Below are 19,663 nucleotides of genomic sequence, written 5' to 3' on the forward strand. Positions count from 1 at the left end.
CACTTATTAAAAGCTTGCATTTCTAACCTTTTGTGAATTCATCACTATGTCGCCTCAAGCTTGGAGGTCTGACTGAAGAACTCAGGAGCAGCACACTGCAGAGCAACAGGGGGCCCAACACATACCAAACCTGGGACTAATTCACAAGGACATTATTGGGCTGTTTGTAACAAACACAGACTAGCACATTTTCATAAACTGGGACACTTTTTTTGATGTAATAACATCTACCACTCTAATGCAATCCTCATCACAGAAAGGGCAAAATGGTAAACTAATTTGATTTTAAACGTGCCAATTCACTTGTTTCTTCAGTGCGTGTATCGAAGAGGCTGAAATTTCTGGTGCGCAATACCCCTGTGACTTCACAGAATCTTGTGCTGGAAATTATAATCACATTAAGGCATTCTTTTGTGTTCCCAAGGAAGCTGTATCAAGTTACACTGTAACAGCCACCTTTGAATCAAACTTTACCTGGGGAATGCAATAATGCTTCCTATTGCAGGATGAGCAAATGCAGCATTTATCTTCTGCACAGGAATTCTACACTTCTGCTCGCTGATCTACGTTGAGTCAAGTAACTTCCAGTTAGTTAAGTCATCAATATTTTTATTGCCTTTTCTATATGGCTGATGACATCTTTCATTCAGCAAAAACTGTTTGCAATACTGGCTGGGTATATTCTACCAAGGAGGAGGATTTGTCTTCCAGACCACCCCTCTTCCAGGTCTTCAGCCAGATCAGGTTCTTGATATCCCAAACTTACTTAAATCAGAAGCATGCTCATTCAGGTGAGGTCATCCCCTAGAATTTATTCCATTTGCCATTCCCAGTTGATTTAAATTTGGATGTTACACTTCATAGAGCTGAAATAGCAACAAGAACCTAGCCACAATAACTTCTTTGGGAGAGGTTCTCAAAAATTTGTTTGGGGTTTCTTCCTACCTTGCTATGCTGATGCAGAAAGTAATCAAAAGCAGCAGCACTCTCATTTCCAGATTAAGTGACCCTGGCTATGTATACAATACCAAGTAGTGCAACATAGCAAGAACTGATGCTGAAGATCAAGCATTCATGCCACGTACTTCAAGCTTTTTACTTCAGACCAGTTCTGATCTGGTCCTGTGGACTGAAAACCCATTAGTTGAGTGCATCTACCCATCTGGTTTCATCTGAAAAATATCAGGTTCCTGTGATCTGTGATCACTCTGCAATGCAAACCTACGTACAGTAAGTGCAGGTGACTAAGATTCACTTCAAAAATTCACATCTGATCCAAACCATTAATACAGTTGCATGCACCCTGTACACTAGTTGATCTTACACCTGTTAGTTGCCTTCTTTCCTGCATTCATCTCTATTTTGAAACCTCATCAAACCCCTGTCAGACCCCTCATCCTTGTGCCTAATCAGCTTCCCAAACTGAAGGAGGGATAGTATCTTAAGATACAAGCCCTTGTGCTCTACAGAGGGTGTAAAATTTCAAGGATGTTATAGCTGATAGATGAGTCAACAGACAGCCCCAATAAGCCTTATCATTACATGACAAAAGACAAAATTCATATCATGAGAGGGATGTTCAGCAAAGATAAGAGGGCGAGGCTACATAAACCTTTGTTGCTCATGTTGCAGGTGCTGTTATCAAAAATTTGCTTCAGAGGAAAAATCGAGGGTTCCTAGTATGGACCTTCCCCCATCTTTCCTTATTCAAAGAACAGCAGCTACTGGTTTACAAAGTTGCTGTGAAGTAAGACCCTAACCTTCAAACAGTTACCTCCATAATGCCACTTGTAGTATAAGAAAGAATGTTTTCTATGGCTTGCAGATACTAAACGATGGAACAGGCAACAACAATGGAAAGACAGGATCTGAAGGAGATCAGAACCATGAAGTGATCATGATCTATCCTGTATTACCACTTTCTACATCTAACCTATCCAATTAAATTAAAGGGTCCAACTAAATAAAAGGGAAGGTCTTAAAGGTAAGCTGTCCAGGAAAGAAAAGTGGCTCAGAAACATTTTTTTTTTCTTTTAACATCACCTAATGTTTTTAAGAATACCACAGCTTGGTATATGCAGCTTTCCCCAGTCAAGAAAGACTTTGCCTGAACACTAACTATCCAGAACTTGAGGTCAAGACCATTCAGACACCAATAAACTCTGAAGTCACTTCAAGGCCTATTCACCTAAAATTTGAAAAATTAGTTCAATTTACTCAAAAAATAAATTTTAGCTTCTGTGTGCACGCATATTTTGCATTTGCAATACTCATGTTCATGCTTCAGTTTTAAGGAAAAAAAAAAAATCACTTAAGTTGATATGGTTGTTCACATAAGAAGTGTTATCTTCCATTTCAAATTGGAATATATGCTTCATTACCTGCCCAAGAAACATTCTTATACACAACTAAGATACTACATAGCATAGGATACAATTTAAAATTTAAGGATAAGCAATCATATTAAAAATGCTAAATATACAAAATTAAACAGGTTATCAAATGTATCTTACAAACTCTCAGGGCAATATAAGACCTCTTTTTTTGTGAAGTCACACATTCAAATTCCTACATCACCCTCTAAAGTAGCTTTTAAAAGCTCTACACAGATCAAGCTGATACATTGAACGGTTGCATGCAAGATCCTTGTCTAGGACAGAGGATGCCACTGAAGAAGTATATTGCGAAAGTCTACTCAGCAGTTTAAAATTTGCATTGCAAGTATCACATATGAAAAACTGAAACATCGCTATTGTTTCCCCGCAAGTTCTCCAAACAAAAATTTTAAGATTGGTCACATGCCATGCTTTTCACAAGATGCATCATGCTGCAATTTCTTAAATTTAAGCATAGTCTACTGAACATAGGCCAGCCAACACAAGTCTATATATACACTATAATCCTTCCAGACACAATGCAGCAACAATGAGCAGAAGAAGGTTGCAGATACACCACAGGATTATGCAGTCACAAAAACCTACAAATCTACATGGATGCAGCTGTGTTTGCATAGCATGTTTTAAAGGAATTAACTTCAATACAAGGAGAATAAACTGTATAAGTAAAAGGTGCCTCTAAATGAGTGACAGTGTGTTCTTTTCTAGAGGTTGAACCTGGTTTAGCTATGTTGATTAAAAAAAAAAAAAGACAAAAAAACACACCACTCCTAACACTGTAATTATATCAATACAAAAATAAAACAGGGACCAGGCTCAAGAGCCTCTTCTAGCTATTCCATATACAAAGACTAGTGCTACTCCTCTGTTACCATGCACAATCAGACCAGAGCACCACAGAAGATACTCTTCTAATACCAGTGCTTTATCAGATGGCATTAGCCATAAATCAAAGATCACACTGTAAGCAGGATAGGTCCTACACAGGTTGTGGGTATCTACCCATACAAGCTTCAGGGCTATAGTGCAAGCTGGCTCCAACTGACTGGGCTTTGAGCAGGTTTTGAACATTTTCAATAACCTGCTGATATTAACAGGTCCTGCAGATGTTCGGTATTTCTTGGGATCAGCTGTTTAAGGGAGAAGAACATCTCCATGAATGTAGGCCCTATCCAGGAAAAATCAGGAAAAAAACATTCCTATACAAGTCTGGGAAGAGCTATCTGAGGGGTAGACTCCTCATCAAGAGGGAATGACTCCGGAGTCCGTGCTGCAGCAAACCTGACCTCAGTTATCCTAGCCTCCCTCCACTAAACTCTCTCATTCATTCAGCCCCACTGCTAACCAAAACTTTGTCTAATGCTCTGTCAAGGGACTACTGCAACCAGAAACACTTGCATCCTTAGCCCTGCTGTCTGCTTCACACTATAGGCAGAGAAAACCTCACTGCCTGCAGGCTGCAATACAGGTGCCCAGCTGCAGTGGGTTGACCCTGGCTGGATGCCAGGTGCCCACCAAGGCCACTCTATCACTCCCTGCCTCAGCTGGACAGGGGAGAGAAAATATAATGAAAGGCTCATGAGTTGAGATAAGGACAGGGAGAGATCACTCACTAGTTACCATCATGGGCAAAAAAGACTCAACTTGGGGAAAATTAATTACCAATCAACCAGAGCAGGGTAATGAGAAATAAAAGCAAATCTTAAAACACCTTTCCCCCACCCCTCCCTTCTTCCCAGGCTCAACTTCACTCACAATTTTCTCCACCTCCTCCCTGCAAGTGGCACAGGGGGATGGGGAATGGGCTTTGTGGTCAGTTCTTCACACCTTGTCTCTGCCGTTCCTTCCTCCCCAGTGGAAGGACTCCTCACTCTTCTCCAGCATGGGGTCCCTCCCACGGGAGACAGTCCTCCATGAACTTCTCCAGCACAAGTCTTTCCCACAGGCTGCAGTTCTTCATGAACTGCTCCAGCGTGGATCTCTTTCACGTCGTGCAGTCCTTCAGGCACAGACTGCTCCAGCGTGGGTCCCCCGCAGGGTCACAAGTCCTGCCAGGACCCTGCTCCAGCGTGGGCTTCCCACGGGGTCACAGCCTCCTTTGGGCATCCACTTGCTCCGGCATGGGGTCCTCTCCGGGCTGCAGGTGGATATCTGCTCCACCGTGGACCTCCATGGGCTGCAGGAGGACAGCCTGCCTCACCACGGTCTTCCCCACAGGCTGCAGGGGAATCTCTGCTCCAGCACCTGGAGCATCTCCTCCCCCTCCTTCTTCACTGACCTTGGTATCTGCAGGGTTGTTTCTCTCACATGTTCTCACTCCTCTCTCCAGCTGCAGTTTCTGTTGCCGCAGCAACTTTTTTTTCCCTTCCTAAATCTGTTATCCCAGAGGTGCTACCACCATCGCTGATGGACTCGGCCTTGGCCAGCAGCAGGTCCGTCTTGGAGCCAGCTGGCATTGGCTCTGTCAGACATGGGGGAAGCTTCTAGCAGCTTCTCACAGAAGCCACCCCTGTACCCCGCCCCTGCTAATAAAACCTTACCATGCAAACCCAATACACCAACATGAGGAACCAGCAGATTCTGCTTAAGTTTTGAAGACCACAGAGGTGCAAGATCCCAACATAAATGCATAAAACACAAAATTCCTTAACATGTACAGCTTCTTGCTACTGCTGTTATGAAAATAATGAGGTCATCGTTCTACATCTACAGGTTAACATCCATATTGTAACTGCAAGTCTTGCATAAATAAAGAGCAGGCCCATCTCTACACTAGGGCACCCATGGCAACAGCTTGGTCCTCCACGCTGAAAGTGGGTTGTAGACAACTCGTTGCCTAACTCACCATCATCAATTCTTTTTGTCAGAACAGACTTTCTAAGGTGCTTGAACCCGCTGTTCATTACCAAGAAGAGCCATTCCATTTACCACCGTTAACAGAGAAAGGCGAAGGAGGACCAATCTCCTGCATGTGGTGAAGATGAGGGCTGGAAGGGGAAGTCCTCCACACAAATGCACGAGAAAATATTTGAACTGCCAAACAGAAGTGTCTTCTTTTCAAGTTATACACAGATGCAAAAATTTTAAACTTTCTTATTTTTTTTCTTCTTCGCTTTAAAAGAGTTGATGCCAGTTGCAGCAAGTACTCCAAAGATCAAGGGACTCCTACTGTATAAGAAGTATGGAAACCCCAGCAACAAGTACTGGTCAGTGACAGATGAAGGCATCCTGGACTGTTCTGAAGCATCAGTGGACCCGCATCCTGTTTAAACTATTATCCCCAACCCCTGGCTTTCACCACTTATAAAAAATAACTTGGCTGATCTGTAACAACTTCTACATCAAAAGAATCCTTTAAGTTTCATATGGCATTATAACATGCACTGTGAGATTGATGAGACCTTGAGAAAGTCTGTCTTCAGAGATACTCCTGTATAAGAAACATTAGGCAAAACTTGCATGAACACTCAGGATATTGTTATCCTGAAGATTCACTTTTTTTAGAAATGGCACCAAAGGTGGCCACACAACAGAAAAGAGGAAAAGGATGAACTGGAGAAAAAGAGTAAGGAAAAAAAAAAAAAATGTTGAGCTATTTAATCCTCTCCCGCCTTTAGTTAATACAAAAACATGCTCCCAGTTTCCAAGGCTTATTAAATTTATTGTTCTCAGAGTGGCTGGCCTTCCACACAACAGCCTGTAGCAGTCACAAAGGTTAATGCAAGCATTTCTAAAAGTACAGGAGGGCCAGTTTCATCTGGATATAAGTTTATAAAGGAAAAAAATCTAAGAAACAGCTCCAGGCTCTCAAGGAGCTACAAGGCTGTACTTGGCACACAGCAAGTTTATTATCAGTATTTCATTAACTAGGTTGTTAAAGAGAAGTCTACCTACCATTTCTATTGCACAGGTCTCATTTTCTATTCTCTCTCGGTTATCTGAATTCAGGAAGGAAAGCCTAAAACATTTTATTTTGGTATAAAGCTGAATAACCAAAAATAAATCTAAGCTACAAGGACAGAACAATAGTAGTTAATTAAATATTTAATGTATTTCTGGTTTAGTTGATTTCATTGTCAGAGAAGGGAAGGTCATCCACTGCATGCAGCTCTCATCTCTATACAGCAAATCCTCAAATCAATTTGCTAGAAAGAGTATCTCCAGAGATTCTGTTGACTGGTTGATGAACCTCTCTTGAAAGCCTACACCCATGCGCATCTCACTTGAAGACCTCCGAAAGGCCAAGTCAAGTTTCTGACTCCCAAATACTTCCTGACTGGTCACACCAAACACCAACAGCGAACACGGACGGCCAGAAGAGACCTACTCCTTATCACCGCAGCAGACCCTTTGCAGCACTTCAGGAGGAAGAAGGGGGCACAGTTTACAGGCTAGCGGGCAAAGAAACAAAACTTGAGTGATGGGATGTGCCCATTACGCTCTCCCGCTGTTAGGCTGAGAAGACCAGGTAAGCAGGTACTGTACTAAAACAAAGTCACCAGCTCATTACCTAGCCGTGCCACAGGGTTTGCTTGCCGAGTGTACGTCGGGGACTCCGGACGCCAACCACGACCCCAGCCTGAAGTGCGCGCCTGCGATACGATCTCTCGCAGGCGAATAAAGCCAATATTCATTAAAGAGCAATAAAGCTTACCCCTGAATACCAGCTGCCTGCGCGCAGGGCTGATCCCGCCCAGGGTGACAATTTAGTTCATTCAAGCGTAACCTAAGCGCATGCATTTAGGAAAAAAACAGCGACCCGGGTCACGGCTTTAGCAATCTAATAGCGGCCAAATGAGCGGGGCCGCCGCACGCTTCAGCGGAACCCTGCCGGTTTATCGCCCTTTAACAGCCCGGCGGGCCGGCCCCCGGCTGCCCGCCGGCCCTGCCCGCGCCCACCGCCCCACCTGCCCCCTCCGCGCACCCCGCCCCCACCCTCCCGCCGCCTCAGCCGCGGCGCCCTCGGTAAGATGTCCGACGGGCCGGCGGCGGCGGCGGGGGGGCGTCCCGCTCCCGCCGGGGGACCTACCAGGTAATCCATGTACCGGGTGGCGCCGGGCGCCGCGCTGCCGATCAGGTCTCCGGGGCCGCGGGCGCTCGCCCGGCTGACAGCGGCGCTGGGTTACCGGGAGCCCCACCGCCAAAGGGGAGCGGCGCTTCCTGCCGCCGCCCCGCCGGCCTCGGCGGCGCGGGGGGGGGGGGGGCTCGGCCGCCGCCGCAAGGTGCAGGGCTGGGGGAGGCTCGGCCGCCGCCGCCCCGAGGGCCTGCGGAGGGTCCGGGGGCGCCGGCGCTGCCCCGGCGGCGCTGTCAGAGCCGCCCGCTGCCGCCGCCGCCGCCCGCACCTCAACGCGCCGCAGCGGCCCTGCGCGCGCGCGGGGGGGGCGGGGCGGGGCGGGGCGGCGGGCGGGGGGGAGGGGCGCGCGGCGGCGGCGGCGGGGCGCGCGGCGGGGGGCGGCCGCGGCGCAGCCAACCCCAGCCCGGCGCCCGCAGCGCCCCAGCGCTCGCCAGCAGCGAGAGTCCTCGCGCCGCCCCGCCCGACTTCGCCGTCAGCTGATCGCACACGTGGGGCGCGAGGAGGACGCTCTTAAAGGCGTACGCGCCCGCGCGGGAGCTTCGGTGGGGGCCGCCGGTTCTCCGTCCGCCCCGCCCCGCCTTGGCTTCTGCTCCCGCCCTGGGAAGGCGGCCGGGGCTTCCCCCCCAGGCGGGTGCGTTGCCTGGTCAGTGGGGCCCTCCCCTGGGGGGGCGGTGAGGTGAGCGAGGGTCGGAGCCGGCTGCGCTGCGCTGCCCGGCGGGAGGAGGAGCGGGGTGAGGCCGCAGGCTCCAGCCGGCGGCCGAGCGGCGGGAGCTGCTGCGCCCTGCGCTCCGCCTCCGGGGCACGCGGCAGGAGAGCACCGGGCCGGGGCGGGGGGGGACGGACATCTCCGGGCAGGGCTCGTTCTGCGTGGCTGAAGGCTTCGTCGCTTGCCGGGGGCGGGGGGGCCGAGGCCCCGCGGCCGGCCGGCGGTCGGTCGGTGGCTGAGGGAGCTGGCTGGGAGCGGAGGGGCTCCTCACCCCGGGTTTGCAAATGCTTCCTTATTCCCGACGGGCAGGGACAGGAGCTTCGCTACTAACCTCAGTAGAAACAAGCCGTTGTCGGGAGGGACAGGAGCAGCTAAACCACATTCAGCAGAACCTCCGAGTAAACTTATTTCTGGGAAATTTGATGTAGGCAGGTGAGCAGTGTATCTTCCTTATCCTGTATCATGATTCCCTCAGCCACCTGTGAAAGCAACACTCGCATCTTGCTCTGCAAGCTGACATCTGACCCGTAGGCTTTTCCACAAATTTGTAATGTTAGCGGTAACAGCTGTCTTGCTGGAGGCATAGAAGGAAACTTCTCAACGTGACTGTGGGCTAGGAAAGCTGGAAAGGCAGTATCAAGTGAGATAATTAAAAAAAAAAAAAAACAAACCACACAACCCCTGGTGTAATAAAAAGGATTGCAAAAGCAGGTAAGGAGCAAAGAGGAAAGAAGGGGTAAATGAGGATCCAAGAGCAAATGGGAGTGCGTATTTGTAAGGATATTAGTAAGCAGTTGGCCTAGATCTAGTAAACTGGGGTGGGGGATGGGCGATTGCAATTGCTGCTCTGGGTTTTGTAATGAGTTAGGGCCTGTCGCTAACAGGCTCAGTTACAGCATCCAGCCAGTGTCAGAGAGTGTCTGTAAGGTGTTCCCCCTGTCTGCCCAAAAAGCAGGTAGTTCTTGTCAATGGTTAATTCATTTTCCTCATGTGTATAGTCTAGAAAAAACTTGCTTCCTTTGACCCTCCTTACTTTGGGAATCAATGTCAAATACAGCTGCATAGCAGGTTAAATTTAGTTCAGATGAGTACAAATGGATTTGTTTACCTTGAATCATTAAGAAATTTTCTAATTTTAGTATTTTAATAGCAAAGGGGTGGAAGGAGGGATACAGGCTTGGCCCTTCCTGCTATTCAGTATTCTGACTTTTTCTGTATAGTCACAGCCATTGCTGGCAACTTTCTCTGATCATGAGATGCCCTTTTGACAGTGGGAACTGCAGGGTGAACAGAGGTGGCTAAAGTATGCCTCTCAATAGTGTAACAAAGGAGCTGCAAGAAGCTGAGATTTCATCATTCTTCTGTCATTGTCCGTGATTTTTAACATTTTGCAGTGCTTTCCCCTTAACCTTTAAAACCCTTTATTTCTTCTTTTTAGCAGCAGTAATACATCACTCTTGAGACTTGCTGCCTTTAGATGCTTCCCTAAATGAAGGATGACTGGAAGAGAACCTAAAGGAGAGCATCAAGAACAAGCAGAGATTTCAGAAGTGTTCCCTATGAGAGTAATGGGGAAGGACTGGGAATTATTTCTTCTAGAGCTGATTGAGGGGGGAAAATAGAATCCATATGTAGAGAGTTGCTGCAGAGAGGATGTCATGATGGGAAAGGAAGTGATTGGCTTGCATTGCAGCAAGGGAGATTTAGGTCAGACACTGGAAAACACTTTAATGGGAAGGATAATCAAGCACAGAGAGACATCACAACCAAAAGTAGTAGAATTTCTGAGAGTGGTCGTGAGCTACTTAAACATTTCTCAGGTGTGGTTTAGTTAGCACTGTTTTAGATCTGGAGAAAATGAACTAGAAGACCCTTCTGTTTTATGTGAATCAGTCCGACAGATCTGATTATGAAGATGCAACGTGTTTATACACACAAAGAAAAATGCTTATTCCCAAATTACTGTTTTATACATGCAATTTTCTTTCCAGCTTATAAGCAAGTCCTCATGAGCTGAACAGAATACCAGTTAACAAAATCAGAAAAATTCTCATGTATACACTGCAAATCCCACAGACTTGATCGAGAGAGAAACCAAGCCTAAGCTAACATATTAGTCATCCTGTTGACTATAAACACATGAGTCTTTTGGCCATTTTGTAGCCTTATGGCGCATTCATTTTATGACATAAAGTGAAGATTAACATTGAACAATAGCAGAATGTAAGCAGAATACAAGTCCTACAACACATGCCTTCTAGCCTACACAGTCACTGTGTTGCTGAGGTTTTTCTTGGAAGTCCTGTAGGATTTCTTTCATCTAAAAAGAAGTTCAATTTTATATTAGAATGTATACCTAATCCAGTGTTAGCTATCTTCATAAAGAAGCTTGTCAGCGGGAACTAACAAGATGGAAGTGAAAACATCAAAGTATTTTAATGGGGCAAAACTTCAGGTGGTGGCTATTGGGTAATAACTCTGGTTGCAAAAAGTGAAGTGAGCTTCACAGAAGCACGAGTGTATCTTCAGTTAAATCCTGTTGCAAAAATTATTTCTGTAAAACTTGTATGCAAGATAATCAATCTTGGACTCAGGCTTTGACCCTGAGAAGTGCTGAGCACAACATTTAATCACCTATTGTTTATCTCAGTGCAATTTAATGAGTTAGAACATTTTAACCTATGATTGCCACCTGCCAAATTCAAGGTTTTATGGCACTAGCAGTCAACAAACTCTGAAGGTGGAATTGACATAACATTTATTTGTTCATTAGTAGATATTAGCATAACAGGAATTTGAAATGTAAATACCAACAAATATGCCTATTTCCAAACATATCTGAATGGAATTAGTAGGGTTTCTTTCAGAATTGTATAGTCAGCTGTATAGATACAAGTTGTCTAGCAAGCATTATCTTGGAAAACAACTTGAGGGACAGGCATACTTTAGGATACCTTTTAGCCATACCACTTTAATTCCTGGTCTCATTAGTTAAATAGATTCTGGCAAAGATAATACTTGTAGAGAAGTTCTGCAGAAAGCAGTGCTATTCATTCAGTAGCAGTACATGGGAACAGTATGGCCAGTGTTTCCACATCATGGTTTGAATGACCTGAACACTGGATGTGTTATAAAAGGTGCCCTAACACAAAGAGACCTAGCAGTATATCAGTGAATGCAACAATCTAAACCACTTTGCCACATCAGAATAATTTCATTCATTAAGAGAACAAAGGGCATGGTGTGTTTGTTCTCCCCTTGCTCACCCCATTCTGCCCAATTGCCTTACTTTTTAATAACCTTAGGTGAAAGGCAACTGACTTTTGTTTATTAGCAAGAAAGTAGTTGTACTGATCTTCAGTTTTTACTGATGTAAGGTGCCCAGATAGCTCTGTTTACAAAGCTTAATTATGGGGGAGGGGGGGATTACCCTTCTAATTAAAGTTGAGAAACAGATAAAGCATTTAATATCTCTGAAAGTACTGAGACTACCTTACTCGTACTGTGTTATGTTTCAACATTAGTTTTCCATGGTACATCGTCATTGCAGAGGGCAGACTCTCTTGGCAAGTCCTAGGTTAGTTAGCAGCAGGAAAGCAAAACATTATAATTTGTAGCTTCATGTTAATACCATAGACTTACTCTGGAATAATAAAATCTGTAGAGAAAAGCCTCTTATAAAAACATGGACCTCTGACTCAGGATACTCATACAGTAATGTAAATGCTCCCAAATGCTACAAAATCCCTTTATAGGGCATGGCTAGAAATTTAGAATTGGATGCCTTAAAAGAAGCGAATAGTAGTTAGTTCAAAAAGACAAATGATGTGATAAAACAGTCTCTGACTTCACTGGTAGAACAGACAAGAAGCTGGAGATAATAAGTAAGGCTAGTTAGGGGAGTTTGATGTTCAGCAGCTGGAAAACTGATATAGGCAAAAAAATATTTGAATGGTCTAATGATAATAGATTTTTAAGTATAAATTTTAACAACAAATGTGTGTGGCCAATTATGACCAAAAGTGTTTCCTAGAAAGATCCAGAAGGGCATAAAAATGGAAGAAGAACTGGACATAGAAATCAAAGAATGGGTTTTTCATAAGCAGAGTTTGAGTATTAAATAAAGGTCAAGGGCAGTCAGCAGTTGTATTTGCAGGTCCAATTTCAATAATTGACTTGGAGCCTGCTGTTAAACAACTTCGTGTAACTGTTACTGAGGAAAGGGAGAAGCTGCTCTGAGTAAATAAAACTTGAAGCGATTTGCAACTCTTTATCTGATATATTGACAAATGTCAACATGCAGAGATACTACAGGCAAAAGTGAAGGAGCACTATGGGAGAAGCAAGACGTTTCAGTCAAAAATCTTCTCTTCCTCTTTCTCTGTGCTCTAATGCTTTGTTACCTTCTGGCATTATGGTCACCATGTGTGCTATGGTTAGGTGTTTTTCCTACAAAAGAACACATGGATATGAAAGCAAGCAAGCAGATTTTGAAAAGGATTTTTCACCTGTTCTCCCTTTTCTGGTTTCCTGAAATATTTGGCTGTCCTTTAAGTAACCTTACTGGCAAAATAACAACAGGCAGTCTAAAAGCAAAGATTAATAGTAAAAATGGCCAAAAGTAGAAACCAGTTTCTGACTGTAGTTACACTGATACAAATTTAGTATAATTCTAATGAATAATTAATTTAAACCTATGGGATATGGATAAAGTAATTGTAATATTACAGTTGATGTTATAGAAGTTATTTACTCTTCCCAGTGCACCAAAAATGTTACTGTTGGTAAAGTAATGCAAGAAGATTTGCATGAAGAAATTTGAATAGATTAGTCAATAGATTATATTGCTGAGCAGATTGGAAATTACATATGGTATTATTTCATTTCTATGTCACCCCAGCCCAAGTTGGTAGTGCTATGGACTCATTTTTCATTTCATGACTCTTCAATGGAAGGTTGTGAAACAGTCCCTCAGCAACAAAAACAGTAGCTAAGAGTCCTTGTTTGAATTATTAGCAGAGTTTGAGGACTAAATGATCACAGATAGGGAATCTCCCTTGGCAGCAGGGGTTCTGTGTTTAAGAAACTGGAATGTAGAAGCCCTAGATTTAGAGCTTTAGGGTTTCTTCTCATATATATCTAACAAAGCATTTAACTTGACATTGCTTGGTTTCTTTTTTGTGAAATGTAGAAAATACTGTTCTCCTATGGCAAGGTGTTACGAAGATTTAAAAAAAAAAATCATTGTTGTGATCTGGTTTAACCCTCTACTGCTTGGGGCACTGTGGAAATACCGTCAAGAGATTGATTAGAAGTTGTACCTTCATGTCCCTGCTGAGAACCAATGAGGAAGCAAACACTATGAAATCTAGTCCTGTTCCACCAAATGTCTAGCTTTCTGGGATGAGCTGAACCTTTGGATTTTTGTGACTTCAGTGTAGTACATTTTATGAGGATTACAGTTCCAATTGGAGTTTGTAATATATTTGTTTCTAGTAGCAATATTGTGTACAGAGTATTCAAATATTTATCTCTCATGTTCAGATTGTTTTTTGCTGAATAAATAAATAGAAGCAATACAGTTATCCTGTGGTCTTTGCTCTGGTGTTAACAGGCAAATACATGTTTTCATCTGTAGCCTTTTCCTTTGTTTTTGACTACATGATGAGAACCCTGTTATGCCAGAATTACATTTGTGTTCCAAATTTACCCCTAAAAACATTAGAGAGACAATATTCTGTCTCTTTCAAACTATAAAATAGGCTGGGTTTGGATCCGGTGCTTAAAGCCTGCCACCTTCCCATTTGGTCTTAGAAAATTCTTCATATTTTCAGAACTTCTCAAATCATAGTCTTGTAAAGGTGTGAAAAAAATGCCACTGCATTAGTAAAAGACAATGTATCTTGTGACCTACATAATACCTCAGCTGTGTTTGGATATTAACAATGCCCATCCCATAGGTCTGCCTGTCCAAAGGAGAGGAAGGTTGTGCCTCGAGTAAAGCTATGCAGAGACCTGGAACATGGGTCTGACTGTTGCCAGCAGCAGTCCTCTTCACTCTAAAAGAGTAAAGGCCTGTATGAATTGCTGAGAAGAAATATGAAGTCTCGAAGCAAATGAAAGAACAGATAATTCTGAAACAAACTGCGTTTTGCTTATGACTTTGTATTTCATATTTATATTCAACATTGTAACACATCTTACATACTTCAGCTTTGTGTCTTCCTTAACAGTCATGTCTTCCCAAGAAGTCAGTGTGACTACAAACCTGTACAGCTAAACTTTGCTTGTAGTCTAAATATAGCATATATTAAGAATATGCTTAGCAAGGCATTGCAGCTATGACCGTTTCATCTCTCACTGGAAATAATGAGCACCAGATAAAAAGTCTCAGTGGTTGAAGTTTTTCTACATTTTAACTTACTTTGTTTCTGAATCTTAGATGAAAACAAAATGCCTTTTTGCACAAAGGATAAAATAAATGCTCAAAATGAGTAAGAAATTATTAGTTGGTATGGAAATACCTTTATGGCAGAAATGAAGCCAGGTTTTAGCCTCATCTAGGTAGTACATTAAGAAGAGAAAGGACAAAATAGTAACACATGCGTTAGACTTTGAAGTCCAGTTACCAGTTCACACAAAAGTAATTCTTTTATTCATGTTAGCTAATTTAAGCTATGCAGGCATGTGAATACAAGTTATAATTAAACCTGCATTTTGCTATGTAGCATATCCTTACTAGCTCTTTTTTCTTTAAAGCATGTCCTGAAGTCCTACTGACTGAAGTGTGCTTAAATGCTTAGCTGCATATTCCTGATGAATTGAAGTATGTAACTAATGGTAAGGCACACATATCAACATACAGCTGAAACAGGATTAAAAGCAATATCAGAGCATAAGACTCTGGAAGCAGAGTATGAGGTATAGATATCAGTGCCTCAGAAAATTGTAACAAGCCTTGAACAATACCAGTCCAGAAGGTGAATTGTGTGTCGGTCAGACGTATTTACCAAAAGGATTGCGGTTCAGCCACTTTTTGAAGACAAGGAATAGGGAAAAGGTTACAGCAACTGCAGATTGTTTTAAAGGACTACCATTTAGTTGAAAAGCAGGAAATACGGGCCAAGGTACTAATTCTTGAGGAAAAAAATAGATGTAATAAGTAAGGAGATATGTGACTTGAAACCAACAAGGTAATTAGGAAGTCTTAGAAACAAATCATATCTCTCCAAGGGGTTTCTTTCAATTGTAACTGTTCCTGAGGCATTTTGTGATGTTTCTGTAGGTACAGTTCTACACATCTGAGGTAATAAAAGTTGAAGCAATGATACACCAAAGGAATCCAGATGAATCAACTTCTGCTCCCCCACTAGGACAGCAGATAGATACATTTTTAAGCTGGGAAGTTAAGAAAATAGCACTACACTGGAAAATACATCTGGAAGAAGGAAAGCAAATGTGCGTAACAAAGTGGTGTTTCTTTTTCAGCTCCACTAATCTCACTGTACTGGGGCTATTAAGTAAATAACTTGCATTTTTAAATCACTCAGCTGTCTCCTTGGTTTCTAAAAGCAACTCACATATGCAAACCTGAATGGGATCTGTACTGTAGGAATAACGTGAACTGAAGGTAATCCAAATGTTTTTGAAGCACGGTGCCTTCTAGGTTTGGGAGCATCCACTTAAATATGTGTATAACCACCTCCACCTTTGCATGAACTGCTCTTGGAAGGTTAACGTGGAATATAACACTGGAGACATTCAGGACTGGTTATATTGCTTTCTCCGCAAAGTGGTTTGGTTGACTGCTGGCTACTGTACAAATGCTGTAATTCATAAAAAGTGATTTCAGTACTGGGCCCACTTATGTGGGAAAGGTAGGATAGTTTATGTCAAAACAAGTTTACATATTGTCTTTTCTAAAGTTATGATGAGTGACTAACGTTGAATATAGCAGGCTGTTAAACATAGCACCTTATAAAACTTTATTCAGCAGCTGCTTGAGTATGTGCTTTAATGTGCAAGAAGTTCAAAAGACCTTATTTCAAATGTTTACAGAAGCAGAATATTAAGTAGGGTCTTCTTAATTTTAAGTTTTTTCTTAATTCAACTTGCTCTTGGAAATCCACAGGTCAAAGTGTCGCTGTATTTTTATTATCACAGATTTTTAAGAAACTGTTCTGATAGTGTGAGTGGAAATGAGAAAGGATCCCCATGCAAAATGGATGATCTTCATAATGAGAATGGTTGCCCATTCTGAAATCACATGCAGAAAGCTACTTAAAAACATAAACAGTATTTGCATCCAGTATTTGCATCTTCAGCTTAATCTTTCTGTATTATAGCAGTAATGAGAACATCTCTTTAGAAGACTGGACCCTCTGTCTCAGGAAAAGCAGAAAAGCCTATACCTCAGAGAGAGGTTTTTATGAAGTCTCAGAAGCTCAATATGGATCTGTAATAAATGGAACAAATCAGTATCAGGTTCTGCTGTGGTGAAGAAGAGAAGTGGCAGGGCTCAGCAAGTGTATTTGAGGGGATTGTTCACTTGAACTGATTGAAAGCAGGGAAAGAGGAATGAGGAGTGAGTTTAGGGGGTTTCAGTGGGAAGGGGGTCTGTGGAAAGGAGCGGGATTATAGAAAAAGGAAGGAGAAGGATGAGGGAAGTTCTGGGGCTTTGGGGAGTCTCTCTGCACACTCACTAGCCCTCATGCCTTCAGGTGACAGGATCCAGGACACATCCTTCTGCCTTCCCTACCTCCCAGTAGCCTCTCCTCCCCACACAGTCCACTCCCATCTTAAAACCTAGAGGCCACTTCTTCCTTCCTTTTCCTCCCCTGAATCCCAGTCAGCTCCCACCCTGCCTAGACGAAGCATTCACCTGACTCGGCACAGATGGGGCAGGGAAGGGACAGCCAAAAATAAGTAGACAGGTTGTTGCCAGGTTTCACACTAGCAGACCACACTTCACACACTCCAGCTTCAACCCCAGCTACATTTTGCAAAACAGGTAACAAGGCCACATACTGTTGTTTACTTGGGCTGTGCCTGGAAGTTAAACTTGCCTATTGCCACTGGCATTGGTGAGAAAAACTTCCACAGATTTCAGCTGATTTCCATGAGTAAAAATTGAATGGTTTGTTAGCAATTCCTTTTTTCCCTTGGGTCTTTGGAGGAAGGTTGAGGGAGCCTTTATTGCCATCGCTACTTTTTGCAGAGCTATTTGGGTGCTGGTGGTATTTGCACAGCAGTTTTAAGATGCCTCCATCAGCTGCTAGAACATATAACAGTATATATACATTGTTTATGTTCTTCTTTATTGCTCCCCACAGAATAAAATTTCTGAGACATTTTTCCTTCCCTACCAAACAAGGTAAAATAATAGTTAGGGTAAAACACGTATAATCCTTTGGGGAGAAATATGGTATAGCAAGAGTTAAGGACCTTATTGACTGAACCAGCTGTACGGCATTACGCTATTTTAACAATTTAATTCTGCTTATGTGCACTGTGTAAAATCAGGTGTAGAAAACAGCTAGAGGCAAAGCCTGTTGTAAGTCCCTAGTATGTTAGCTATGACATTTAGACTTTTTAAGGGTGTGAAACATACATAACAATTTGTTCATACAAAAGCATGGACAAAGGCTTATTGCCATTTAACAAAGAAACAGCTGCTTTGCCCTGGAGAACAGAAGATGGTCACTGGCAGGGAAGGATTCAGTCTCGAATGAACAGAGTGGGCTGTGCTGTCATTGGCTTGTTTTTACTGGGAAAATGTACTAATAGAGATGTTAATTGACAATTACATTAAATGTGAACTTGCCCTTACTATGGCCAAGGGCAGATCCATGTTAACTGCTTTTGTCTGAGATAATTACAATTAGTCGCTGTATTTAAAAACAGAGTGTATTACTACATTAAAAAGTTCATTTAGTATTTTCTAACCAAAGGGATTCAAAGGCACAATGGACGTGCCAAATAGCTGACTTTAAATATCAGCAAGGAACTCTAAAAAAGCTGTTCTGTTTGCAGGCACAAGCAAGTTGTCTTGAATTAGGACATCTCTTAGCATTCCTTACCACCCCCTCTCACTTTTCAGGCTGTATTAACCTGCTTAATACAGGGTCTCTGGATGGGGAAACGTGTGACTAGATTTCTGTCAGGATAAGGCTCCCCTCTTGACAGACTTTCTGCAGTAGGTCTGCACCATTAAATATGCATTAAGACTTGCAGAGACTCAGGAATGAGACCAATTCCATACACTTTATAGTAAAATGTACTTGCAAACTAAGAATAGGCAGAATGCTAATTTCTTTTATAGTCCTCTTATTTTATACAAACTGTAAATGACTAGCTACTATTCCACATTATTATTTACAGGAAACTGCAAGTATATAGTTAAGAGAGAAAATCATGGGATTTAAACCAGATACTACTTAAATTGTTGTACTTAATTATACACACTCAGCTGTCCTGTTTTTCAATTAAAGACTGAAATGAAGAACGCCTTTTGCTAACACTTGTTCTCAATGCTATTTTACTGTATCAAGACTCACCCTTAAATATAAATATGTAAAGTTTTCATGAAGATAACTAAAATAATAAATCTAGATTTTTAACAAACTTTTGTTATCTTTGCCGTGTCTAGTATCATATAATGCAAATTTCTTTAGGTTATGGTGGGAATGTGAAAATCTCTGTTTAGGGAGTTAATGCTATAAGAAGCACCCCCGTTGCCTGCTGAAGTGCACTGTATAAGTTTTGACTTCAATGTGTGTGAAAATTGTTTATTCCTAGTCAGCTTTTCTTATTCCCTTGCATGTCATCCAGAAAAACATCAGGACAACCCAAAAAGTTAGAAGAAGGAAGGAAGGAACCTGGTTTATATGCAGACTCTTTGGAGAGATTGTGATCTGAGAAGGGAGTAAATTTTTTACTATTTGACACCTATTGACTTTAACTTTGAATTAAGTCCTGCACTCCTGTAACTTCTTATTGACTAATGAGCTGGAGTTAGGGATTTTCTAGTATCTACAGTCTGCTTTATGAATAGGAGCCTGAGTAAACCAAGAGAGAATCTATGCTTCAAACCCCAGATTTCAAGAACTCATAAATGAATGAGCTTTTAAAGATCTTTTTCTTTCCAGATTCGATTTTAAAAAAAACAACAACAAACAAACAAAAAACCTCACAAAACAACAACAAAACCAACAACAACAACAAACCCCCCCAAAACAACCCCAAACACCACACCAGCAAGGGGATTTTTACAGTGATCAAGGATGTTTTGGGAGATAAACAAGGCTTCTAAACATCTCCCACTTTCAGTGCAATGGAAACAACTAGAGTAGAACAGGAAAAGCTTCGTGTCTCCTGTGACAGAAAACCAGCCAACAAAGCACAGACTTAAGAAAAAGACAAAAAATGGGACGTAACAAAAAAGTGATGTAAGATCTGGTTGGTGAAGTACTTGCTAACACGGGGGTT

The 19,663-nt window shown here is 42.6% G+C and overlaps 1 protein-coding gene and 1 long non-coding RNA gene across 6 annotated transcripts in view; one reads left to right on the forward strand and one right to left on the reverse strand.

Moving 5' to 3' along the window:
- ARL15 (ARF like GTPase 15) overlaps positions 1 to 7,781 on the reverse strand; it is a 229,789-nt gene extending 222,008 nt beyond the window's left edge. Inside the window, exon 1 of one of the 4 annotated variants that reach the window (XM_069776735.1) lies at positions 7,426 to 7,776. In XM_069776735.1, coding sequence (XP_069632836.1) covers positions 7,426 to 7,437 — 12 coding nt within the window. In that variant the 5' untranslated portion in view covers positions 7,438 to 7,776. Of the gene's footprint in view, positions 1 to 7,425 lie in introns of all 4 variants that reach the window. The other 3 variants (XM_069776737.1, XM_069776740.1, XM_069776741.1) reach the window with 3 other exon arrangements.
- Positions 7,782 to 7,920: 139 nt separating this feature from the next.
- LOC138683844 (uncharacterized) lies at positions 7,921 to 18,799 on the forward strand. Of its 2 annotated transcripts, none has more exons than XR_011323295.1 (2): positions 7,921 to 8,887; positions 9,615 to 18,799. It is a non-coding gene; the product is annotated as an uncharacterized lncRNA (long non-coding RNA). The 2 variants fall into 2 exon arrangements; XR_011323296.1 differs by having other exon boundaries at positions 9,618 to 18,799.
- The last annotated feature ends 864 nt before the right edge of the window (positions 18,800 to 19,663 follow it).

Source organism: Haliaeetus albicilla, chromosome Z, assembly GCF_947461875.1.
Source record: "Haliaeetus albicilla chromosome Z, bHalAlb1.1, whole genome shotgun sequence".
In the NCBI taxonomy this organism is placed as follows: domain Eukaryota; kingdom Metazoa; phylum Chordata; class Aves; order Accipitriformes; family Accipitridae; genus Haliaeetus; species Haliaeetus albicilla.